At 37.0% G+C, this 26,856-nt stretch overlaps 3 protein-coding genes across 7 annotated transcripts; 1 reads left to right on the plus strand and 2 right to left on the minus strand.

Annotated features, from left to right (window-relative positions):
• Positions 1 to 16,718, plus strand: LOC125257118 (THAP domain-containing protein 10). Of its 4 annotated transcripts, none has more exons than XM_048173577.1 (4): positions 1 to 484; positions 12,935 to 13,037; positions 13,129 to 13,333; positions 15,678 to 16,718. In XM_048173577.1, the coding sequence occupies exons 1-4, from the start codon at positions 215 to 217 to the stop codon at positions 15,718 to 15,720; spliced, it is 621 nt and encodes a 206-aa protein (XP_048029534.1). In that variant the 5' UTR covers positions 1 to 214; the 3' UTR covers positions 15,721 to 16,718. The 4 variants fall into 4 exon arrangements, with proteins under 4 accessions (XP_048029534.1, XP_048029533.1, XP_048029536.1 ...); XM_048173576.1 differs by lacking the exon at positions 1 to 484 and adding an exon at positions 4,805 to 5,327; XM_048173579.1 differs by lacking the exon at positions 1 to 484 and adding an exon at positions 11,402 to 11,932.
• On the minus strand, positions 4,529 to 7,957 carry mustn1b (musculoskeletal, embryonic nuclear protein 1b). Its single transcript, XM_048173581.1, has 3 exons — positions 7,800 to 7,957; positions 7,579 to 7,699; positions 4,529 to 4,806 (listed from the first exon to the last, which is right to left on the minus strand). Exons 1-3 carry the CDS (start codon positions 7,806 to 7,808, stop codon positions 4,700 to 4,702), a joined length of 237 nt encoding a protein of 78 aa, XP_048029538.1. The 5' UTR covers positions 7,809 to 7,957; the 3' UTR covers positions 4,529 to 4,699.
• stimate (STIM activating enhance) lies at positions 13,786 to 26,761 on the minus strand. 2 transcript variants are annotated; one of them, XM_048173574.1, is made up of 8 exons: positions 25,797 to 26,761; positions 19,979 to 20,027; positions 19,710 to 19,805; positions 19,453 to 19,574; positions 17,844 to 17,956; positions 17,541 to 17,618; positions 16,786 to 16,935; positions 13,786 to 15,777 (listed from the first exon to the last, which is right to left on the minus strand). In XM_048173574.1, exons 1-8 carry the CDS (start codon positions 25,975 to 25,977, stop codon positions 15,637 to 15,639), a joined length of 930 nt encoding a protein of 309 aa, XP_048029531.1. In that variant the 5' UTR covers positions 25,978 to 26,761; the 3' UTR covers positions 13,786 to 15,636. The 2 variants fall into 2 exon arrangements, with proteins under 2 accessions (XP_048029531.1, XP_048029532.1); XM_048173575.1 differs by having other exon boundaries at positions 13,786 to 15,753; positions 25,797 to 26,760.
• Positions 26,762 to 26,856: the final 95 nt, after the last annotated feature.

Here is a 26,856-nt window from a genome sequence, read left to right on the forward strand (position 1 = left end):
AAGAAACGTCACGAAATGTGAGGTACATGCGTCAGTTCGGAGTGGTGATTGGCTGTCGTGGCTGGAGAGTACGCTGTTACGTCATCAGTCTCTGAGCGTTTTTCCACATTATTCACGAGAAAGAACTCGTTCAATCCAAGCACTGCGCCGTATTATACATTAGAAAGTCTCACTTCTCTTGTCTGTTTAACCCGCACTGTTGTCGTTCAGCGACATGGGTCGTAAGTGTGCGTTTCTTGGGTGCAACAACACAAAAGTATTGTTTGCCTTTCCCCGCGACGCAAGAGCTCAATTTTGGGTGCAGGCGGCGGGTTTGCTGTGGCCTACCAACACACATAAGAAATATGTTTGCAACAAACATTTTACACCGGAGAGCTTTGTGAATTTGGGATCTGTAGAATCCGGTTTTGCACATCGCCTTGTTTTAAACAAAGATGCTGTACCAATTCCTGTTAAACCTATCGTCATCGTCTCCACAACTTTGGTAAGTGTTTGTTGAAATATTCTTTATTTTTGTGTATGTTGGTTTTGCAAGATTTTATCCCCAACACTACTCCTTCACTTTTAGGAGCAGACAGTCAAAATTAACCAGTTAAGTCATTGTTCAATGCTTATCGTGTTGTATAAAAATGCATGAGTTTTGTACTTTTTTTTTTTTTTCTAAGTACAAAATCTGCATCAAACAATGTAATAACAGGAGGTGGTTATTATGGATCAACTAGGGACATGCGGGTGCAAATATATAACTTCATCTGACTTTTCACGTCAACAGATTCGTCGCATGAGATATTCCAGGAAGTATAGATTTAAAAGCTGTTATTTCTCATTATTTATAAACATTTGTATGAATATTGGACCGCTTTCATTTCGCGTTTCCTAACTATTTGACGCCGTTTAAAGAAAGTTTACCATGGCATGCTCTCCTGTCACGCCCACAAACCACACGCTCCTCTTAACATGATGATTAAACCTGTCAGAGCATTTAAGCAAAATTGTATTTTCTTTGCATCGCTATTGTATCACAGGCAGATATATGTGTCTGTACACTGATTCTTGAGAGATGGGACAAAACATGTCAAGCAATTGTAACTGCTATTAGGTTTAAAAATATTTTTCTGTTGTAAATGTTATGAGGGATTAATAATAGAATGTGTTTATCACAATTATCCCTTTTAATTTAATTGTATCATTATTATATCAAATGTATGACACTTATTGTCTTCTCACTACATCTAAAACAGTGTGTCCACAGAGAATGGTTCAATTATCCATATGCAATGAAATGGATAAACATGCTTTTTAATGATGAAAAAGCTTGTTTTATCAAAAGCAACACTTAATAATATCTTATATGAGAGCAAGGTTGTTTTTCAATGACACATGCATGTTTTATAAGATTTCAAAGTTGTGTCCCCACTTTTTGTCAACACCGTCAGACATTTTATTAAAATGTAATAAAATCAGGGAATATCAGGGGCAGCTGTCACTCTGAAGGACCCAGGTTGCCACATTCCACCTCTGCAGAGTACATCAATGTCAGACAGGCTTTAGTAAGTTTTATCATTTTTTGAATATTTTAAATCCTAATGTTAATATTTCCTGTGTCACAACCATGATATGTCAACACCCTCTTCCAATTTCTGAGCAAATTATTTGAAATTTTTAGATCATTTTTTTCCCCTGAAGCAGGTTCTATTAGCTTCTAGCATCAACAGAGAAAACAAAATGGCTACTACATGAACTCCATTTGTTTTGTGAAAGAAATGCCTAATATGTCAACACTGTCAGTGTTAACACCATAAGATTTTCTGTCTGACGGTGGTGACATTCAACATGAAGTCTTCATATTTTTGTGGTTTTCAAGTCATTTTTAATTATATCAAATATAAAACAGTATTTAGTTTTTCTAATATTGTAGAAATACTAAATATGTGACCTGACAGCATATATTGCTTTTGTGGATTGATAGTCATCACAGCTCATGCAGTCTCTACTAATGAGACGATGAGTTGAATCAGATGTGTTATATGAAGGAGACATACAAAATATGCAGTGCTGTGGGTGCTTCAGGACAGGTCTGAAAACCCCTGGCCTATCCTGGATTTATGATTGATCTGATCTGGTTATGACTGAAACCTGTTAGAATATTAGAAATTATATTGCGCAACATGAACACGTCAAAACTCTCCCTTAAACTGTGAAATGCACACAGTCCAATAATGATACTAACAATTACAAATAATGTGAAAAACAGTTTTGCTTATTCGTCGAGTGTGGAAAATCACATTCGACGAATCTGCTGCATCTGTCGACACAGTCCGAAGTTGAACTATAACACAGGCACATGTTGAACAGGATCTATCATAATTGTATGGTATGATTTTTTTTTTATTTTTTTATTATTCTTTTACTTGTATCAAGGCATTTGTGGACTAGAAAAAGTATATTGTAGATGCATATATTGTAGTATTTCCTCTTTGGTTACAATAAGTTTCATTCTTCCTTGGTCAAACCTGAATTTGCAGTTGTCTGCTTTGGCACATTTGGACAGTTCAGCTATTTTTTTATATATATATATATATATATATATATATATTATTTTTGCTCATTTATAAACCTAAATGTTACCTAAGATTTTTATAGTTGTACAACATTCAGTGAATGTGTATCAAAGTTTGCAGGCCTTCTGATATTGCACCCTTTCTCAATCACTTTGACACTTTTTTTTTTTTTTTTTTTTTTTTTTTTTTTTTTTTTTTTAAGAAAAGGTCTAAATCTTCTCTAACCTATAAGTGCAATTGTCACAACATTTTTGCTGGAACATCAGAACTCTAATGCATGTCTGCAAAATCTAGTAACACTCCAAAAACCTAGTTATTTTGTCAGTAAATTGGCCAATGCCACCATAATAAGTGTTTTTGTCATTGTGTAAGCCACACTGGCTAAAATGTTCACTAAATATATATTTATTTTTTGTTGATAGTTTTGTCTTTTGGTGAATGCTCTTATGTGTCACTGAGCTTTTTAGATACAGATTTCAGCAGTAGGTAAACATTTACTGGGAAAAGTCAATACTACACTAAAAAATGGTTGGGTTAAATGTTTGCCCAACCTGCTGGGTAGTTTTTTTTTAACTCAACTATTGTTTAAAAATGACTGTATTGCTTGATTAAAATGAACCCAAAGTATGTTAGAATTGGAAATGAACATTTATTAATATGTTTAATAAATGAACATTAATATGTTTAATTAATAATAATTAAACAATAAACATTTACTAAATTACTTATTAATAAATGTTCACATTTTGATTATTATTGTTGTCTCTAGTAATTGTGTCTGATTTTTAATTTCCAACCTATTTGGGGTTAATTTTAAGCCAGACATATAGTAATTTTTAAACAATAGACGAGTTAAATAAAACTACCCAGCATTTGGGGAAACATTTAACCCAACTGCTGGGTTAAAACAACCCAGTCTCTGGTTTTGTCCAATTTAAACCCAACTTGGGTTGTTTTTAGCCCAGCATTTTTAGTGCATAGTACACAAAAATAAAGTGAACATTTGTATTTATACAGTACATTTATTTTTGTAGAAATGTTCGATATAAACTGAAAATGCATTTGCTTGTTCATTTTTACACCCTCTGATGTCTTCCCCTACCACCACTACACATTCTTACACATCTTCATTTTGCTCATATGTAACTGCTCAAACTAACTATTCAGAGATCTGAACTGGTTTTGAAAGAATAAAATGAATTCTCATTCAAGAATTGAGCCAAAGCAATTGAGAAAAACTATAGGGATAGAACTTTAGGAAAATAATCCACCTCTGTGAGTCCATATAATGCAAGTGAATAGGTGCTTCTCGGTTGACGTTTGAAAAACCACACACAACAATCGTGACAGTAATTTATACTACCCTGGATGAATCAATATCAATAAACGATAGGTGTGTGTAAGGTATAGAAAGAAATTAATATACATCAGGGATGCCATGAATGTGAGTAAATGAGAGAATTTTTATTTTTGGGTGAATTATCCCTTTAAAACTAAGTTATGTAAAACTTTGTTGTAATTGTTGGCCAAATTATTTACACAGATTACACACTACTGTGAAGGTTTTTACTTATCCAAGTTACAGTGAAATGTCAGGTAAACAGATGTACAGGCGGGCTTCAGTTTCTTCACCAGCTGATGTAAATATATCCCTGGCTGTTATGCAGCTGTGGGAGTTTCTTCCCTGATGACACTCAGATTAGAGTATGATCTAAAACTGTCTTGTGGATATAATGAACAACCACACATATTTAATTTTACCTTCAAAATGACAAGGAAATCTTATTACTGTGGTTACATCCTTTAATGAGCATCAATTTTCATTTGTACTTCACCCTCCTTCCCCAAATTTGCACATGCAGCACTTTTTTTGTGTGTGTGTGTACTAATATTTGCTCACGTGATTTGAAATGACAGACTTGGTCATAAACGGCACGACAGAGAAATCATACTCGGCGACTCAGTGATGCATTTAGGAAATGTTTTATATAGAAAACATGACACTAGAAACTAGCACATACATTTTTCAAGGGCAATTTGAGAGAAACATATAGCAACATCAAACAGTATAAAAACACACACTAATACTTGTAAATATGCAACATCAATATCCACATTACAGAGCATTTGTCCATTCATCATTTGCCAAACACGCTTCCTGATGGAGGTTTGGGTTTCTCGAGCACCGTCTCTCCTCCAGACCGAACTCCACTGAACACAGACGGCGCCACCTTCCCCATGCGCTCTACAACACACACAAACAGACTCGTTAACTAAAATCATTGTTATTGTCGTTAACTAAGAGTATTAAAGACTAACTGTGGAGAAAACGAAGTTTTATAGCCCGCACGTCAACGTGTGGGGCGGGGCTATTAACTGTGAAACAGGGGGTCTCGAGAGAAGCCAGGTTTTCCCGGTATATTTTTTCTGTTGTTATTTTTCACTACTTTCATGTTGATGGCTGACACGTGTTCTGTTGTCGGATGCAAAGCTCAGAAAGGACAAATGGTGAGCCTTCATATATTACCAAATGATCAGAAACTCCGATCTAAATGGGTGCAGTTCATTGGGAATAATTGTAATGTCCCTGCTAAACTTCCATCGAGGACCTATGTTTGCAGCAGGCATTTCCCAGAGAACTGTTTTGAAAATTTTATTATGACTAAGTTGGGTTTTGCTAGTAAACTTATATTAAAGCCCAACGCGATTCCATCAATTTACTCTGAGGACACAGCCAGCACCAACCATCGTGCAGAAGATGTACCGGTAAGCTTCTTTTCCTTGTGTTTTATCAGTTTACCGTGTCAAATGCCAAATAATTCAGCCAGTGTTATCATAGATGATGTAGCAGTGTCGTGCATTCAAAAGACGCTTTTTCCCCGCTTTCCATTTTTGCAGCGTAGTGTGTATGATGTATATTACTATATTATGATCAATTATATTCCTTTCTCCACCCTCTTTCTATGATGTTCAAAGCGTTTCTAAGCATGGCGATTTTTAAAAGGCAGCTGAGATGGCGAACGGGAATAATGTATATGTAACATTAGCAAAACATTATTAGCTGTTTGAAAAAGCCAAAGGCTAATCACATGTGTCCAGCGTTGTAGAGAGTACGGTGGCCGATAGGTGCAAAACAAATCACAACAGTCGGTGAGCTACGAGGTTGTTAATCCATGGTGTTTCCTCCTGCCCAAGCCAGCGTTATTTCATCTGATTTTTTTTTTTTTTTTTTTTTTTTTTTTATAATCGTGTTTAACAGTGGAATCTTCTTATGAATCAGTTTTGGTTGAAACATATATGGCTGAATTAAACCAATATTTGCCATTGTGTAGCGTTTGCTAAAGTTGATCTAGTGCAGTGGTCACCAACCTTTTTAAGCCCAAGATCCCTGACCTCGACCTTTATGAAAGACAAGATCTACTTGATAGAAAAAGACAGCCCAGATTGTAGTTGTATTTTTTTCATGGCCAATTTAGATTCTGAATTATTTATTTATTTTTTTACAAGCAAATTGGCCGATTCTCATACTGGTTGCAGATATTTATTATTATTATTATAAACAAAAATACATAGCCATTTCAAATTAGAGGGAACCACTGCTTTTTAATCACAATCCAAACAAAGATGCTATCACATTGCATGAGCAGTTTTTTTTTTATTTGAATTAATTGAGATTTAATTTCAAGATTTAAAGCAAAAACACAACGGTCTGATTTTATCTTTGTGAAATTTTATGCTACACAAAAAAGCTTGAGACAAAAACAGCAGGCTGAATGAGACGCAAATTCACTCTCTGACAGCAGGTGGCGCTTATGGAGCAGCAGTGATACAGAGTTTCCTTGGTTACCGATGTGTAAACAAAGCTGAACTGCGCTAATAATTAGCTACTTTATTTGGAGATAAAGAGGAAAATAAAATGCCATTACCATCGGTTTTTTTCTGAAGACAGTAATTCCTTTTAGAGATGCATTCATATAACCCTTCACCCCTAATTCAATATTTATATTTTCTTCCTATATTTCGAGCATCGTGAACAGTGAGCTGCTCTGCCTGCTACAGAATTTTCTCCTCTTTGCGTCCGTCTTCAGCGTCTCTGGCCTCTTGTTTACGGCCGTTTACAGACTCGGACATGATCTGGGATATTTACCTTTATCACTGTCCCAGTAGCTCCCGAAAATAACAGAAAAATAAATACAAAAATACAGTACAAAGACTGGAGAAATGTAATGTATTTTTGCACTCATATTTCTGTTGTTTTCGCGAGCTACTGGAACAGTGATAAAGATCGACCGGTCGATCGCGATCGACGGGTTGGCGACCACTGATCTAGTGGATCAGGTAGTCCGAGCTGGTGTGAGTGGAGGCAGGGAAATATTTGCATATTCATAGGTCCACGTATGCTAAATTTAAGCTATTTTAAGGCGTGAAGAACTTTTCGAAGAGGAAAAAACATTTAAATATTTAGTTTTGGTTATTAAAGATGAGTTTTAAGGGATAAAATTGTTGACTGCAGTGGAACATTTCTGTAAATTAAAATAAAGCTAAAATATAAATATAGATTGAAATATTAGCTGGAAATAAAGACTAAAACTGAGAAAAAAACAAAAAACTAATTAAACCCAAATAGCAATTAAAAAAAAAAAAAGTAATAAAATGACAAAAGCAAAAAGAAATTACAAAAAATTTAACTAAAATGAACAAACTAAAAATATAAAAATAAAAGTGAATTCAAAAGATTAATACAACAACAAAAACAATGCTAACAATACTACTATATAGCATGCAATAATTGTTTATTATTATCGTCGTGTTATACAATGCAATAGTACAATATAGCAGTAAAATTTTTGTACAGTAATCAAAATAATGGTAAAAATGGTCAAAGTTCTATTGACTGAATTTGAAAGTTGTCAGATTTTTATATGTAATTTTCAAAGACTATCCCTAATCTAATCAACTTTAAAAGCTAGTTTGTTTATTATTTACAGTCAAAACTTGGAGATGACGGAAAACTCACCACACTCGACCATGACCTCATATGTCTTGCTCTTGACTTCTCCTTTCAGCCCCAGTTTACTGCGGGCTCCTTTCAGATCCTCCTCTTTTACAACTGGCCGCTTCTTCTTCTTGACCTCTGGCTGATAGAAATATCATTTTTAAAAAGAGAAACGTCTGCTGTAGTTAGCACTTAGTTACAGAATCATATACTTTTATTTCTAATAAGTAAAGACATCTCACCTGAGACATTCTGTATGGTTGCGGTCTGGTTTCTGGACAAGTTGTGTACTTTGTCTTTTCGTCCTGTCTCTTTTATACCCTTGTTACCAGCTCAGCGTGCCCCCCTCCCCCCGCTCTCTTATCATTATATATTATTAGCTCAGCAGTCAGGGTCAGAAAGCCTCTTTCTGAGTATGACTACTATGAACAGCTGAACACATTACAGACAAAACATTCTCCTATTCCTGCTTCATTGATGTATCATATGTTTAAATATATTTTGTTGCTACAAGTTAAAATCAAAGCATTGCAGATGTAAATGTGAGAATAAGGTCATTTTTGACAGCTGATACTGTCAACCCTATACATCAATCTAAACTAAATTGTTTTATAACATTAACCAATATAATTCATAACTGTAATGATTAATAAAGTAAATAAATAAATTGGTAGTGACAAATGTGCATGATGATGGAGATGTTAACGCACAGAGATTATATAACCAAATCACTACTACACACTTTTCTGGGGTGGTGAGTCAGCCTTTGTGAATGAGTCGGGTCCATCACCATGTGTGCGAAATAAAAATAGATATTCAGAAACTGTTTTCTCTTCAGTCATTGTGATTGTACACTACTTTTTAAATGTTTGGGGTCAGAAAGATTTTTTTAAATGCCTCTTATGCTCACCGTGCTGCATTTATTTGATCAAAAATACTGTAAAAACAGTAACATTTCGACATTATTACACTTAAAATAACTGTTCTCTATTTGTATATATTTTAAAATGGAATCTCTTCCTGTGATGGCAAAGCTGTATTTATAGACAACAGGAGATTCTGAGGATGCACACCCAGTTTCATACAATTCCTCCAATAGGGGGCGCTACAACTAAAAAATAATTATAACTCCTTAATAGAGTACCTCAGGGGTGATGTTTTTGTAGGCCAACCCGGAAGTTAGCGGTGCACGGGTTCCCTCGATCGAAAGCCTATATGCATTTTTCCCATAGACTTTTGGAAAATCACAAATAATAATCTCTGTGTTTAACAAAGGGTTATGACACTTACACGTTTTGTCTTTTAAGATAATCTTTACAAGTTAACACAACATTTATACATTTCGAAGCCTAAATAAAGTCGTCAGATATATAAAGTTAACAGTAAGCTATAAACGGACTACAGCACACCATGTCCGCAGATCAACGTCACCACCACCAAGCTTCCTCAAACTTTATTTAAAAACATGCTCGCTGATTATGATCTGTGCAGTGTATGAAGACTTATCCACTTTTTTATGAGAAATGCCGTCCAAATGTCCTGTTTGTCATGATGACGTCTAAAGTCCACCAAAGGAAGTAGCCCATTTTAGCACTTTGTTAGCAACCGCCGTTTTTAAGACACAATAAAGGTTTAAAAAAAATCACAAGTGGGTTATAACTGGTGTGTTTTATGTCATAGATCAAAACATGAAAATATTTAGAGGCTTTGTTAACCACAGACCTTATTTCAGGTGATTTAGCAAAAACCCATTCAAAAAACCCATAGACTAAAAGTATAGTTGACTTGACTTGATATAGACTTGAAGTATAGTTAGGGTGATGGAACCGGAAGTCCTAAAATCTTCTTTGGTGGACAATTACTAACAGATCCTCTAATATGACTCAGATACTTAAGAAAACGTGGCCTCCAGCAGCCAATCAAATTTTAATGCTAATAATATCAAAATGGCGTACTGTTACAAAAATTGATAATTTGTACATCTTGTGAAAATGTATGTGTATCGTGTATTATATATATATATATATATATATATATATATATATATATATATATATATATATATATATATATATATATATATATATATATATATATATATATATATATAATTGTATATGTGTATTATTTGTGAAATAATAAGCAACTTCATTTTAGCTGATAACTCCATAACCCTGTGTGACAGAATCAAAATTCTTGCTGCTTCTGAATTCTTGCTTTAAGCCCATTGGCGTAACTTTGCTTTAAAAATTGTTGGGTTTGTGTGTGGGGGAGGTGTGTGAGGGGGGTGTTCTTGTGTGTATATGGTTTATGGGCTATTTCAGAAATGTACAATGACAAATGCACAAAAAAAAATTACATTACAATTTCAATAGTACACTGAGTTGAATTGACACAAAACCCATGTTTAATGTGATCGTTTCATCTGACACCTACTATATTTTGTCCTGAGAGTCTTTACAGTCAGTTAATAAATACATAGAGCCGCATGTGATGTTCATGTATCCTAATGGTCTGGTGGAAGAATTTTTGTCAAGCGTGTCAGATAGGGTTCTAATCTGCCTAGTATTTATCTATCTTTTCTCACTGAAACCAAAGATGTTTATCAGTGATTGAATATCAAGCGCAGGGATGCATTTGTGTGCATTTTGATTTCACCGGAACGAATAGTCTCCGCAGCAGCGTTGAGCAAAAGATTGAAATGCTCTTCTGTGTGAAGACTGTGCACTAGTCACGAGAACAGCGGCAACGAACGCTCAGCATGATTTCAAAAACAACACACTGCAGTGCTATATCACCTCTTATTTAACTCAAACAAACTAAATGAATGCTTTGATAGTCAACTGGAGAGGTTTACTTTGCATTAGGTACATCCGTGCCATGAAATGTTTCAAAAAGACATGTCACACCTGTCCCACCTTCATAATTATGCCCCAACAATAAGCAAATGTAATGTTTATGATTATCTAAACTTTATCTGCCATTCTAATTTAAAATATATATATATATATCTTTTTTTCTCAGTCAGTTGCCCATTTTAAAAACCTGTTGCTGATACCTTTCAGTGGCGCTTCAAGTGCTGGGAAAACGTACAAATTGTAGTCTGTTACTGATTCCAAATTAAATGAGAAAAATTAGAAGTAATGTAATCCATTACATTACACATTTGAGGTAATATAATCTGACTACTTTTTGGTTACTTTTGACCTAACTCGTTTATCATTGATTTGAATAAGATATTATAAAAATACAAAGAGAAAGAAAATATATTCCATTTTTAATCAACAACATGAAGTACATTAAATATCACGTCAATAATGTTTTCAAGACTGGGGTTTGTGAGTTAAAGGAAAAGCTATTAAGTAATTAAATTATAACAATATAAAATTAAAATAATTTATTGACTTATTATTGACAACTTAAAAATCTCAGGGGGAGCTTCAAGTAAATCTATGAGGTTAAAGAGGTTCTGCTGACAAGTTGGGGAATCCCTGCATTGCATGTAAATATGAAATGATGTGAATTTGTACATTTTAATGTGTTTGAAAGACAAGCCTTCCAGAGACAGGAATATTTGGTTAAATGACTCACTGAGTGATAATTCAAATAATAATTATTATTTTTTTTAATTTTTTTTTTAAGAAAGGTAAAAAAAAAAGTAGTAGTAAGGAGAATCAATGAATAATTTACTGCCATTGTAATAACATGTAATCAATAAAGTAACTGTAGTCCGATTACAAGTATTTTAAAATTAATATAATCTAATTACAAGTACTTAATTTTTTGGAATCTAATTACGTAATCCACATAACATGTAGTCAGTTACTAACCAGACTATTATATAGACAAAAGAAACGTTCTGTGGCCTTTTGTTCATGTGTGTTTGTATGATCAACTTTATCTGTGTTTATATGATCAACTCTGTGTTCTACATCTAAATCACCCCTCTGGGAGTAACAGGTTTAAAAATTAGTCTTTTCCTCTTCCAGGAAAAACGAGGCAAAATATTGATGAGTCATCCAGCACTACATATGTTTTTGTCCAATCGGATGCTCTCTAGAACGACAGTGTCCCTCCCACTAAATGATCTCGCTTCTCTTCACTAATCATGGTTCGTCGGTGTGTATTTGGCTGTTCTAACGCACGGACATTATTTTGTTTCCCAACCACAAACTGGTTACGAAGGAAGTGGCTGGAGTTTATACATTTCGAAGAGGGGGCTATTTGTGCCAGCTCGCGGCTTTGTGACAGGCATTTCACTGATGAATCCTTCACCAATTTGGGGATGGTTACTGCGGGGATAACATGCTACCTTACATTAGCAGACACGGCCGTTCCCTCTCTGTACACTGTAGGCGCTTCCCCTCCCGCACGAGTAAGTATTGTCTTCAGAAGTTTGAGGCATTACATTAAGATCAAAATACAATCATCAAGCTCTCCGCCTGCTCTGCTGAGTGACGTAACAGTCTTTTGAACCGGATCTTTCGAACCGATTCTTTCAAACGAAGTCGAAAAGAACCTGTTCGCGTCACAAGCGTCGGATTTCCAAGCAGTGAGTGAGTGAGCAGAGCCAGCGACAGACATGGTGAAAAGGTGCGTTTTGGGTTGTTATCCGCACAATACCTTGTTCCCTTTCCCCAAAGTACAGTGGCTGCGAGCCCGCTGGCTTGAATTTTTGCATTTTGAGGAAGGAGGAATATCGGATAGCTCGCGTTTGTGTGCGAGCCATTTCGCCCCAGCATGCTTCACAAATTTACAGCAGTACCAAATGGGCTTCGCTGACTTTCTGAACTTGATAGATACGGCTATCCCGACGATATACACCGTTGGTCCCACACCGAGTGTCAAGGTAAGTAGTTATGCTTTGGTCAACATCGCCGTTTATTCTGTCGAAAAACCGCCCACTTAGACCGGAAGTGGCAGTCTGACTGACACATAGAACGACCAATCACGCTCGTTATGTCTTTAAAGCGCCAGTTCACCCAACATGGAATTTCTTTCATTGTTTACATATTCACCTTCATGATTTTTACAAACCTGTATGACTTTCTTTCTTCTGCTGAACACGAAAGAAGGTGTTTTTAAGAATGATGATAACCAAACAGCTTTGGTTACCATTGACTTACATTATATGGAGCAAAAAACACTGCTCTTTCTCAAAATATTTTAAGAAAGAAAGTCAGTAAATCTGAAATTCTATGTACCACAATAATATACAAAAGTGCAATGGTGGCTTATTCAAACAATGTAGGTTGTACCATTTGTAACATTAATTTTAAAATGTCCATGGTTCACGATTATGTTGCTTGCTAACAAAAGAGCTTTAGAAAGAATGTTTGCATTGCCTTATTGCTATACTGCTGCATCTCTCCAACAGCCAATGACACGAGAGGTGGGCTGCCAATGTAATGCTCCGGTTTTGAAGAGTGTGGCGGTCCAAGCAGTACTCACCCAAAAAAAGCCAAAACGGAGGAGTAAAGGTAACATTTTCAACTAGAAGTTCATTTGTGAATTAAGTTTTGCATTGTGCTTCACCGGATTGATTTTCTCTTTTGTGTGGTTTAACATCAGCAATTCAAGTCAAACCTCTTGTGAGTAACTGTGCTAGTGTGTCCTGCTCCGATGAGGACTTTCCAGTCAAATCTGAATCTTCATTCACATTAACGCCAATTAAAAGGCCACGAATGGAGGATTCCTCAGAGGGGACATCATACAGCTCAGAGGAACCAACAGATGATACCCATGTGCCTGATCTCATTCAGGAGGAAGATATAAAGTAAGTTAAATGCAGAATATTATTAAAGGTCCGTTCACACCAAGAATGATAACTATAACCATTTTAGCATCTGCACTAATATACAGTAACTTTTATTATGAAGAGCATTGGCTGTCAACGTTTTTGTAGTTCATTCGCTGGAAGACTCTTTCCCAGAGCGATTCCAACTATATAATTGTTCTATTATGGTTGTATTGTGGACTTCCCTATTCTAATACAATTAGAATTTTTATTAAACTTAATGTTTTTGGTTTTAATTGGCCTTTATTTTATATTTTAGATAGTTTGTTACATAACTCCCTTGTGTACCAGTGGTTAGGATTCAGCCCTCTCACTGCAATGGATTGGGTTCAGTTCCTGGTCAGGAAGCATTCTTTTTCAAGTGATAAATGCATGTCAAACAAGCTGTGGAAGAAAAGTTGCAGATCATGAAATAAACACACACAAATAGCTGATTTTACACTTGTTTATTGAAAAAAGCATACATAAGTTCATGATTTGTCAGTAACTCTAAGTCATCTAATATTGTTTAGTACTTAAAACCCCTTTCCACGTCCAATTGGTTTCATTCTCTTGCAACCGTAACCAAGATCACTCTCTAATAATAGTCAGATTCAAACCCGGAGAGGGAAAGGCAGTTACATTTCCACCTGGACAAAATCCTTATCAGTAATCATGTTCATCCAGCAGGCCTGACCAGAAACCTGCTTTCAATTCATCCCTGTAAAACACAAACCCAAACTGTGTGCAAACATAGTACTCCCACAAACTTGGTCCATTAAATGTCAGTTAGACAGTAAGACAATTGGTCCTGTACTCCCAATTTCATTTACTCCAACTCTAAACCTACAGGCATCTTCCCCTTCACATTAAAGATTACAAATAATCTGACAGATGCAGTCTGTTTCAAATTTCTGCAGAGAACGCATGATGCAATGCATTCTCCAAATATCTGTGCTTTAGTGTTGGAATAAAATCAAATGTCCCACAGAGCAGAAAAGTGCAAGAGTGGATGATAAAGTTTTTGGAAGAAAGACCCACTGGCTTAGCATTTGACTGGTAAATATTGAGGTGAAGGGGTAATGCTTAGAGACAAAAAAAAAAACCCAACAACGAAGGTAATACCTCACACAAAGAGACCACAATGCAACACCAAACTGTGTAAGAGGTTACATCCTGTAACATAGCATCTTCCCTGCAATAAGTAGCAAAAATGAAAATTTAAAAGGACAGTTAACACAAATATAAAAATCGTCATAGATTAGTCACCCTCATGTTCTTCCAAACCTTTATGACTTTTGCTCTTCTGTGAAACAAGACATTTTGAAAAATATCTTTTTTGTGTGTATACAATGGGGTCCAATGATGTTTTTGGACTGCAACATTCAAAGTATAATTTGCGTTCTACAGAACAAAGTGTCATACAGGTTTGGAATGATGTAAAATGATTTTTTTTAATTTTTGGGTGAACTGTCCCTTTAATAGGCCACAAAAAAAACAAAAACAAATAAATACAGGGAAAACATTAATGGCAGAAAAAACAACACTAAATTGAGGCAGATAGTCTTTCAAAAACCAAACAGCAAGACAAGCTATCAGATTAGTGTGATGAAACAGCCACCCCTGGAATTTCGTACCTTGTCAGTTTGGCTGCTGCCTAACAGTTCAAAACAGACATTGCAAGACCGTACCAACTGTATTATAATACCGGCTCATAACACTGCTGACGAATGGTTTTCTGTAACATTTATCAGCACAATTTCCTCACAGCTGATGTGCACAACTCTCTGCTGCAGCCACGCTTACAAACACGTTTAGGAACCGAATATGAGTGACCTTGAACAGTTTGTCCAAGTGTGATCGATCACATGCATACGGTTAAAGGTACTTATCTCAGCAGAACAGTGTCAGCATGTTATTTGTATAGGTTTAGACTTTTTTTTATCAGTTCAAATGCTAGACAGATGCAAGAAGATGTAGCTGGGTTGTATATCCACTGCAGAACCACATGATGTTTAAGCAGAATTATGAATGTGCAAAAAAAACAGACTGAAAATATGGTCCGATCATCTCCCAATAGGCTGGTCAGATGATTGATCCCTCAATCATCTGTGGCATAGGATAGCAAAAATCTTTCTGGTAATGTCAAGAGGGTCCTCTCGTGTGTTTACACTGGAGCCTGGGTCCGTTACCCCACAATTCATAGACTTAGTCATCATGCCCCTCACTTGCTGATCTGTGCTCTGGTAAATGAGTTGGGGTCATGGGAACAAGGGAGGCCTCAAGTCCAAACTGATTTGAATTCAAACTGGAATACCAAGACGGTGCTTCTTTTTCTTAACAGGCTTGAGCCCTGTGATTCTTCGTACATCGTCGTCACCATCTGAATCCTCCATTTCATCATCTGCGGAGAAGAGGATCTGACCAGCAGAAGAGGAAGAGCGCTAAACAAAGACAGTTCAGCTAATCATCTTCTTTAAAAACAAGCAGGTGATCACATTTCATCCTAAAAAGTGGAATTCTCCTTGCAAACATGAATATGTAAAATAGGTAACATTCTCAGTTGCATTCTGACTGAGCTGCTCATCCCTTTACAAGTGAGAAAAATGGACTACAATCACTTGACTATAATATTTGACACCTACATGGTGTGTGGATGGAAATGCTACACTAAAGTGACTGCTGTTCTCACTGTCAAGTTTCCTGCTCATGACTTGCCTTCTGTCAAATCTATCACTGCTGACAGGTGTTGAAAAATTTAGTAGCAAGAAAATATCAGGAAACCACATACTGAATTCTGTTAATCCTCCAAAGAAAACACTGTCTTCCTTTGGATGTTTTGTGGTCTGTGTAGCCCATTCTTGAAGGTACAACTGCTTCATTAGATTGTAAACTTACTGACTTCCCATGGTTACATATGCTTCAGGTTTGAAGTGTTGGGGAAAAAGTGAGGAACAGTCCTACACATGTAATGGTCATGCAAATGTACTTGGTGAAAAAGGGATGTACCATCTAGGACATGGTTAGAGGAATGATTTTGAATTTGGCACTGTGGGTCAGGGGAAACCCAAAATATGAATGCTGTCATTCAAAGATATTTGAGAAGCAGTATCAGGTCTCCTTTGTCCAGACTTTAATTGTTTTGAAAGTTTTATACATTCCATTTAAACGTTCTAATTTGTCATCAGTTGTGATTTATTTTGAGCAAATATGTATTACTTTGTGGTTAAAACATACAAATCATCTAAGTTCCAATAGAAATGCAACAGTTACAAAACTGAGTGTGACCCGGGTCAAAGTGATTGAATCATTTAGACCAAATCACGTTGCTGGTGCTAATGTCACAAATTATGTAGTTAATTTAATAAAAGTTTTATTCAATTAACAGCTGGTAGTATTTTTTTTCTTCCTTATGTCTATCACTTCAAATTGGTTCAGCAAGAGTAACTTACTTCTGATTCAGAGTCATCGTGTGACATTGCCCGTCTGTAGCGCACTTTGCTGTTGCCGCGAGGGTCATCTCCTGCTTCCCTCTCCTCCAGCTTGGCTTTTGTTCTTCCCTTCTTCATCAGGAAGTTATCCACCACCCAGAACATCAGAGCCTGGATACACACAAACAGATGTTAAAACAAAGACAGATCTACCCATCATACTTTTGATGAATTATTAGACTTGGAAAAAGCTGCCAATATTTCAATATAAACAATCAGTGAGGAAAAAAATTGATACGGTACAAATACATAGCAAAAATATATACAAAACACTACAATAAAAATGCACAATATCATCAAAATTACCAATGCAAGGATGACATTACCAAAATACTTTCAGCAATATGCATTCAATTTATCAAAGTGACAGTAAAGACATTTATAATGTTACAAAAGATTTCTATTTCAAATAAATGCTGTTCTTGTGAACTTCTATTCATTAAAGAATCCTTAAAAAAAGCACAACTGTTTCCATCACTGATAAATATTTTTGAGCAGAGTAATGATGCTGAAAATTCAGCTTTAACGAAGGATTAAATTATATTTTAAAATATATCAATTTAAAAACTTATTTGAAATTGTAATAATATTTCACAATAACCATGTTTTTGATCAAGTAAATGAAGTTGCGGTGAGCATAAGAGACTTCTTTCTAACATCTTACTCACCCAAAACTTTGAAACAGTGGTGAAACATGAAGGGCGATTGTTACTTACATTCACAAAAAACGGGACGATTAGCATGACGATAGCTAACTCCAGACGAGGGTTGGTTATGGGGTTGAGTGTAGCCAGCTGTCCAACACACACAAACACCAAAACAAATACATTACAATCAGGATAAATTAAAAAGACCGCAAGTTGTTTACAATGATTCAGATATTTTTGGGTGGAATATTAATTTAACCGCAAGTTATTAAATCAGTACTATAATGATATATGATACTGACATATCTGAAGAAAATGTATTAAGTGCTGAAAATGAACCACAAACCATTAGAATTTGGACACCTGACTGACCTTCTTCCATTGTGGGATGAGGAGAACCAGCATGATCATGACCTTCTCAAACATCATGATGAGGATGTAGAGAGCACACTGACCTGCCCAGGCGCTGCACTGAACTGGCTCACCTACATGCAAACATTACAAATAATACAACACTTTAAAACAGTGGTTCTCAATCAAGGGGCCCCAGCAAACTTTCAAGAGGGCCTCGAGATGACTTAAAATGTTTTAAAATAAAATGTCTTATTTGTTTTCTTGATGTACTCACTCACTATATAAAAGTTTTGTAAATTTTGAATACAAAACAAGTTACGGACCGCAACCAATTCAACCCCTCAACAACTTAGTTTTTCTTTAAAGAACCTGGATTCTCACTGTCCTGAAAAAGCTGGATATATGAGGAAGTACTTATACATTGTACTTATTGTAAGTACATAGTAGTTAAGGCCACTTAATATAAACGAGCATTAACCACAAATGCTCGTCTTGCACGGCTCTGTGATGCGCCATGCATTGCGTAATCACGTTGGAAAGGTCAAGCGAAAAACCATCTAATTTTCTCTTCTAACTTTAAAATTGTCCGAAATCATTGTTTTACCTTTTTTTTTTTTGGTAAAGGCTTAGTCTTTGCACATTCGCTTTGTAAACACTCGCTTGGTACTTCCGCCTACATCACGTGTGACCTTTCCAATGTGACTACGTAATGCGTGGTGCATTGCAGAGCTAGTGCAAGATGAGCATTTGTGGTTAAAAAGTATTAAGTCATTTTTTAAAACATTTTTTAGAAAATGACCGATCGTTTCGCTAGATAAGACCCTTATTCCTCGGCTGGGATCACGTAGAGCCCTTTGAAACTGCATTGAAACTGCAATTTGGACCTTCAACCTGTTGGTAGCCGTTGAAGTCCACTATATGGAGAAAAATCCTGGAATGTTTTCCTCAAAAACCTTAATTTGAATTGAGTGAACTAATCCTTTAATCCAGTGCAAACAAGTAAATCACAAAGACTAGAAAGTCACAGGGCCTTTGAATATTGTTGTGGGCAATGGGGGGCCTTGGAATAGAAGAAGTTGAGAATCGCTGCTTTAAAATACAAATTTCTTCATAAAATCATAAATGCATCTCACTTCCTATGAGATCCAATAACCTTGTATGTGCAGTTCAGTTGTTGGTCAAAAAAAGATAATGGTCTTGAAGTTGGTTGTTTGAAAAAAGTAATTTAATTTATACATATTTTCTACCAACAAATGCGCATTTCAGTCTTCAATAGTGACTTGATTTCTTCTAAAGCTCATCTAAATTAGTTCAAGATCATGAGATTATAGCGCCTTTACAAAAAACGCTGTCTAAGTGATTATTTGGTTTCAGACAGTCATCATAGTCTGTGAACAAGATTTCTATCATAATTCCAAATGAGTTTCATTCAGTGAACTCAAATCAGACAATGCTTAGGAATAAAAGGACTGACTCAATTTCCCATCCATGAGTCTGAGGCCCGTTCTCTGTATATGAGGCCACATTCACATAAAAAAGCTCAGTGGAAGTGTCAAGTCCATAATAAAAATCACGGTTCCCACTGGACTTTTAATATACTCCAGACAACTGATGTTAAGGCTCATACCATATTCTCCAAAACGCAGCGAATCCCACTGTCTCCATTCAACCACAGCGCTAACGGCCTTCACGCCACCATAGATCACCAGCATGCCCAGTGTCGCATCCAACAGGAAGTTGATTAGATATCTATGGAAACAATACAGAGAGTTGGTTACTGACCACAGCCGATTATAAATATGTAAAAATCAAAGACACAAAACACTGTGGGAAGTACAACGATGTGTGGGGGGAACATTTACAACGACGCGCACACAGACTCACAGTGAACATGGGTCCTCCTCTGTGAGGTCAGACAGGTAGACATTGGCAAAGTGAATGAACAGCATCCCTATGGCCTGTTTAGAGGTGTCCAGAAACCTGAGAGAGGTGAAGGGGAGCAGGGGGCGGTGAGAGGAAGGAGACCTGGTTAGAACTCACCGTTAAGGGCTACAGAGGGCCGCTAGATGAATCTCAGGTCAGTGGAGTGCAGCATTGACTGTGCATGTGTTTAAGAATCTAGTGCTTGCTAATGACACAAAATGGCGGTTTACCAGATTCTCCAGGGTCTCCGTTCGTGCTTGGGCTCCCTGAAGCGTTTCACTGTGGAGAGGAAACAGAAGCTTTCATATTGGTGGCAGGAAAAATGTGGTCATCAATAACAATCTGCCACATCGGAGTAGTGCTGATGCTAAAAACTCTTTGCTGGATCTCTCTGATATAGTGCAACAAAAACACAGGTCAATAAATGATGCATCACATTAACATTTCGAAAGGGGAAGAGACGAATGAGGAACGGCTTCATCATGGGTTTAAAGAGCTTCCTACACTCAAATGCAAAAACAAACCTGTAAAAAAAAAAAAAAAAAAAAACTGCAAATGAATTGAAATATTCATTAAAAGATTTTCTTCTAAGAAATAATACAAGATTATGGCAAATACATTTTAATTAAAGAAATTAGGAAATTAAAATCAAGCTCATTGAAGAGTACACCTCTTCAATGAGCTTGATTTTAATTTCCTAATTTCTAACTGAATTTTAAAGTTTTAAATATACAGGGAGTGCAGAATTATTAGGCAAGTTGATTTTCTGACAATTTTTTTTCAAGCAATTTTACATTTCCAATCCACATCAATCTTAATAACTCCTATTAATATTGTTTTTAATCATTTATAAGTGATATTTAATTGTTCATGAAGGCTGGAAATGAAAAATGCCTTATATTCGGTGTGCAGAATTATTAGGCAAGTTTTCTTTTAAGGCAAAATAGCCAAAAAAGAGATAACTCAACTGAAAAGTCAAAAATTATTAAATACTCATGAGAAGGACACAATACTAATGTAATACAGAAATTGCAAAGTTAAAGCATGACCAAAGGACAGCAAAATGTCATTAGGTCAGCGGGGTCATACAAAAACAAGTGGAAAAGAAAAGACACGTAAAGAAAAATAATTAAGAATTAAGGTGAGAATTAAGTGTGAAACCATCAGGAACCCTTTAGTTCCAGTGACACCATTTTCCAGAACTGCAACCTACCTGGAGTCTCCAGAAGTGCAAGGTGTCAGGATCCGAGACTAGTTAGCAAAGAATCCTAAAAAATGACCCGCTCTTAATAAGAATCACAAGCTGAAGTGTTATAAAATACATGAAGACGGGGTTTTAAGGCCTTATAGACACACAGTGAGAGTGACCCTGAAGGACCAGCACCACATCCTCTTGTACCACTGTTTGAAGAATTTATCTTCCAGAATCTGGCAGTAAGGTGTGGGAGTTCACCTTTAGTCCATCTCTTATCCTGAAATGTCCATCTTGCAGAGATGGACAAAAATGATCTTCCAAAACTTACTGCCAGATTTGGAAGATAAATTCTTCAAACAGTGGTACAAGAGGATGGGTGCTGTCCTTCAGAAGTCACTTCAATCTGTGTGTCTATAAGGCCTATAAAAACCCCGCTTCATTATTTTATAACACTTCAGCTTGTGTCTTATTAAGAGCGGGTCATTTTTTAGGATTCTTTAGCTAACCTAAGTCTCTGAGATCCTGACACCTTGCACTTCTGGAGACTCCAGGTAGGTTGCAGTTCTGGAAAATGGTGTCACTGGAGACAAAGGGTTCCTGATGGTTTCACACTTAATTCTTCACCTTAATTCTTAATTATTTGCTGTTAACGTGTCTTTTCTTTTCCACCTGTTTTTGTATGACCCCGCTAACCCAATGAGCATTTTGCTGTCCTTTGGTCATGCTTTAACTTTGCAATTTCTAGTATTGCATTAGTATTGTGTCCTTCTCATGAGTATTTAATAATTTTTGACTTTTCAGTCTGAGTTAAATCTCTTTTTTGGCTCATTTTGCCTGTAAAAGAAAACTTGCCTAATAATTCTGCACACCTGAATATAAGGCATTTTTCATTTCCAGCCTTCATGAACAATTAAATATCACTTATAAATGATTAAAAACAATATTAATAGGAGTTATTAAGATTGATGTGGATTGGAAATGGTAAAATGTGCTTGGAAAAAAAATATGATCAGAAAATCAACTTGCCTAATAATTCTGCACTCCCTGTACTATCCTGACAACAAAAACAGCATCATAAGTGGCATCGGACATTAATAAAGATAAAAATGACTGCAGTTGCTTGCAAGTGTTGCTTTTAAAGAAGTGAGAATTGCTGCTTTTTTGAGCAGTGGAAACCGCTAGTGCAGCACCCTAGCTGCCAAACGTGACCCAATGGTTCACACAAATAAAGGACAGCCTGTTTCACACAATGGCTGTTTGTTTGTGTACAGCTATTAACTGCGTGTCTCCTGAACACCATCTCCAACTCTTTACAATAAAGTTTGCATAACCACTGAGAGTAGATTACATTCAACTTAAAATTTCACACATCTCATACATGTCTAATTTACCCCGTTCTATTGGACTGCGGTAGTAATTTTTATGTTTTTATCTAGTCTATCAAGTAATTAAAGGGATAGTTCACTCAAAAAAGAAAATTTGACAACGGAAGTGATGTCTCGCACTCATTGAAGCAAATCGCGAGAGATCACTTCTGTTATCAGAACGCGTTTTCTGACCTCACTAACCGGATGTGCAAGGCAGTTGGACATAGTGGTGTTTTAGAGGTAAAAAATGATAGAAATACTGTTTGGTTTCTCACACAAACTGATCGTTTCGTGTCTTAGGACATCAATGTGTCGTCACGAGCCGCAGGGTTTAATTTGGATTTGTCTGTGCATGTCTTGACACGCATTATACGACTGACAGACCGCAAGGGTTGGAGTTAAAAATCATCAATTGTGTTCTACTGAAGAAACAAAGTCACCTACATCTTGGATGCGCTGGGGGTAAGCAGATAAACATCAAATTTTCATTTTTGGGTGAACTATCCCTTTAAAGGGTTAGTTCACCCAAAAAGTCTGTCATTAATTACTCACCCTCGTGTTGCTCCAAAACTGCAAGACCTTCGTTCATCTTCAGAACACAAATTAAGATATTTTTTGATCAAATTAAGAAATTTTTGATAAAATCCGAGAGCTGTCTGGCTTCTGATAGACTGCAACACAAAGCCACACCACTTTCAAGGCCCAGAAAGGTTGTCGTAGCTTCATAACATTAAGGTTGAATCGCTGTAGTCACATAGACTATTTTAATGATGTGTTTACTACTTTTCTGGGCCTTAAAAGTGGTCATTGTGTTGCAGTCTATCGGAGGCCAGACAGCTCTCGGATTTCATCAAAAATATCTTAATTTGTGTTCCAAAGATGAACGAAGGTCTTACGGGGTTGGAGCGACGTGAGGGTGAGTAATTAATGACAGAATTTTCATATTTGCGTGAACTAACCCTTTAAGGTCCTTTCACATCAAGAATGATAACTAAAAACTTCACATTTAATGAAATTTCACAGATATAATCCAGTAATTCTATGTTTGCTGCTGTAAAGGAAGCGTTATGCAGATAAGCCCTTATATGGAGATGATTAACCTTGGCCATGTGGTCAATAATTTAGAATACACCAAATTTGTTACCATTATGTGCGTACAAACGTTGTGAATTAGGTGGACATTTTTCATGAGAATTTTTCCTGTACGTAGAAATAATCAAATCAAAATAAACAAAATAATCCATGCAATTATTAGTCAACAAGTCCCAATGTTTTTAATCGCTCAGTGCTTGGAAAACGCAATGATATCTTTTCTCTGTGTTGTTATTGTTTTAGTTGTAGATTTTACTCAATTTAGAGTGATTTTTAAAACTTTATGGTTACAGTTACTGTTCTTGGTACAGGGCAGGCAGCCCTTTAGTCTTTCTGATGCAGGTTCTTTCATGTCAATGAGAGTCCAAAGGGGTCTGTGAATGGCCTACACAGCTTAAGAACACATCTGAGATGGTGTGGCCAATCAGAAGCCAAAGAAAATACAATATGGGGTTTGTTATGAACCCTGTAAATGTGCTCACACACAGTCTCACAGTCAGTGTCAGCATTGCATAGCTCACTGACATGCCGTGACCTGCCTGCCTCTGGAACCAAACCTCCAAGTCTTCAATGAGTCAATCTGAACTGTTGGAAGTCCCTTTAAAGTCATGATTAAAATGGAAGTAAAAACAGATCTTTTCTTACATCCAATTGTAACGGATTATCAGAAAAAGTAGGGCGAGGACTTGTCCTATGAATCGGTTGTTGATGCACCCTTTTCACATTCCCAGGGTTCTCAGAAGCAGAAGTTGGGTTAACTTCTACGGTGGTGGTGAACAAACAACAACAAATTTTTGCATTCTCATTTGCCACAATAGCAAAAGAAAAAATATCCACAATATCATTTCTATGGCTTCCCAAAAGAGGACAAAACATTGATTCCCAGTTTCATAGACCGGGCTTAAGCCTAGTCCCAGACTAAGGGTGCGTTCACACTTGGCATGTTTGGTTCGATTAAAATGAACCCTGGTGCGATTGCTCTGTTAGTGCGGTTCATTTGAATGTGTGAACGCTGCCATCCAAACCCTGGTGCGCACCAAACAAGCGGACCGAGACCGCTGAAAAGATGGGTCTCGGTCCGCTTCCAAACAAACTCTGGTGCGGTTCGAATGATATATGAACGCAACACGGACCAAAGACATGTAAACGAAGCAAAAACAGGAAGATTAGACCCTAAAAAGGACAGAATCCTCACGCATATAGGTTTTTCTCATCATAGTCGTGAGTTTGCCCATCACAGACATCAGACGCGCATCTCCACGCAGCAGATCGTTTGTGTGTGAGACGACTGGATTCATGCCACTGTTTTGACTCCTTTACACATTTTATAAGCTCTTCACGAGTTCCCAGCTGGCCAAAATACCATAATATGCAGGCCACGCACACACACAACAACCGCATTTACCTCAGCACACAGCATTGTTTGGTAATTCCCGTCTTAAAATAGACAATACGTCATAAAATCCGACCAATCAGGTTGTGAATGTATCCCTATGCCTTTAGGTTCGGCATCTTTTGGTTCTGTGATAAAATTGCCAGTCTGAACGCTAATCGGACCAGGACTTAATGTTTTGTTTTGTTTTTTCTTTTTTGGTCCGGACCAAATGAGCCAAACGAAACGAACTACAAGTGTGAACGCACCCTAAGAGTGTGTTCACACTTGGCATGTTTGGTTCGATTAAAATGAACCCTGGTGCGATTGCTCTGTTAGTGCGGTTCATTTGAGCATGTGTGAACGCTGCCATCCAAACCCTGGTGCGCACTAAACAAGCGGACCGAGACAGCTGGAAAGATGGGTCTCAGTCCGCTTCCAAACAAACTCTGGTGCGGTTTGAATGATATATGAACGCAACATGGACCAAAGACATGTAAACGAACCAAAAACAGGAAGAAGAGACCCTTAAAAAGGACAGAATGCTCACGTATATAGTTTTTTTTCTTTCATAGGCTGTTGCCCATCACAGTTCGGTACAGGCGTCAGAACCATGTCTCCACGCAGCAGATCATTTGTATGTGTGACGGAGGGACTCCTTTACACATTTTATAAGCTCTTTACAAATTCTTAGATAATATAAAATTGCATAAATTATTCTTTAACTGAACAATGTATTTAAAGGGAGGTTTCATTAAAACATTTTAACATTAGACGTAAAGTTTAATTCACTAGAATTGTATTAAAGCAATTCCATCAAAAGTAACTAATTAAATTACAAAAAATGTAATAGTAATCCTTTATTTTACCTTTTCAAGGGAAAAGTAATTAAATAGCAGTAACTAACTTACTGCAGTAAGTAATGCAATAATGCTTAGTAATGCTTTACACCCAACACTGTCTACAACATGCATTCAGAAAACAGAATTCTCATTACATGAAGACAGATGCCCTATACTTACACATAAGGGTGCTAAAGGCCACCACTGCCAGCAGGCCCTGCAGGAAGATGCCGAAGGTGTCCGTGAAGTCCCCGCTGGAGCAGCCCCGGGCATTAGGATCAGTGGGTGAGGAGTTGGAGGATGCAGCGGATGCAGACGCCAGCTGACCCAGCAAAAGCACACTGCCCCCAACACCCGCCATTGCGCAACACTTACTGGATCACGAGTGTTTAAAAGAGCCACTAAATCTCAGTCTCGGATAGTGGAGGTGATCGACAGGACGATGACACAGCTATCGCACATAATGAAGGCTCTCTTATGAGCCTCCAGTCACGGTTACTGAAGCGCAGATGTATCGTGTTTCATACTGGACCTCGATGCGTCGCCATCCAGCTGTGAGCTACCTAATATCTGTCAGCAGGTTGTGATGTATAAACATCCTCTTCAGCACGGAGCAAACATGCTACATACTCAGATGTGTAACATTGATGCTCAATGCTACAACACACACGTTGTCATGGAGACATTTATCGGTTAGATTATTTAGAGCGCGTGCAGTTAGCTGCCAGACTACAATAATGTGGCTTTACGGTTAAATTAAAGCAGTCAAACGGTTACGGTTAAATTAGGTCAAGAAATAAGGAGTTTAACACTTCACTTGCCGTTATAACTCGTTTAGAAGTGCAAAATAATAAGCGGCTGACTGGGTAGTTGTGTTTTTTTATATAGCGAAGAGTCCGGTCAGGCGGTCTTGCTAGCAAACCAGCTGAGGAAAATCCTGCCACCGCTGCTTCCAGGAGAAGAGTTAATTGTGAATCCGCTCAGAATGAAGAAGGTCGCCGTCCAAACTACTCACATACGTATTTGGTAAAAAAATATGTTATCAGTAAAGGAGCGACACTTCCTTTCCCACTGTATTCAGGTGCCGTTTCCACTCATTTACGCGACGACCTACTCCGTCATCACTGTGTCACGTCGTACTAGAGCATGATGGGATATGTAGTTGTAGAAGATCCCTTGCAGCAGCAGGTGCAATTCATGAAATTCTAAAATAAATCTTAAGAGTTCACTCACTGAACGT

The sequence above is a fragment of the Megalobrama amblycephala genome, linkage group LG21 (assembly GCF_018812025.1).
Source record: "Megalobrama amblycephala isolate DHTTF-2021 linkage group LG21, ASM1881202v1, whole genome shotgun sequence".
Taxonomy (NCBI): domain Eukaryota; kingdom Metazoa; phylum Chordata; class Actinopteri; order Cypriniformes; family Xenocyprididae; genus Megalobrama; species Megalobrama amblycephala.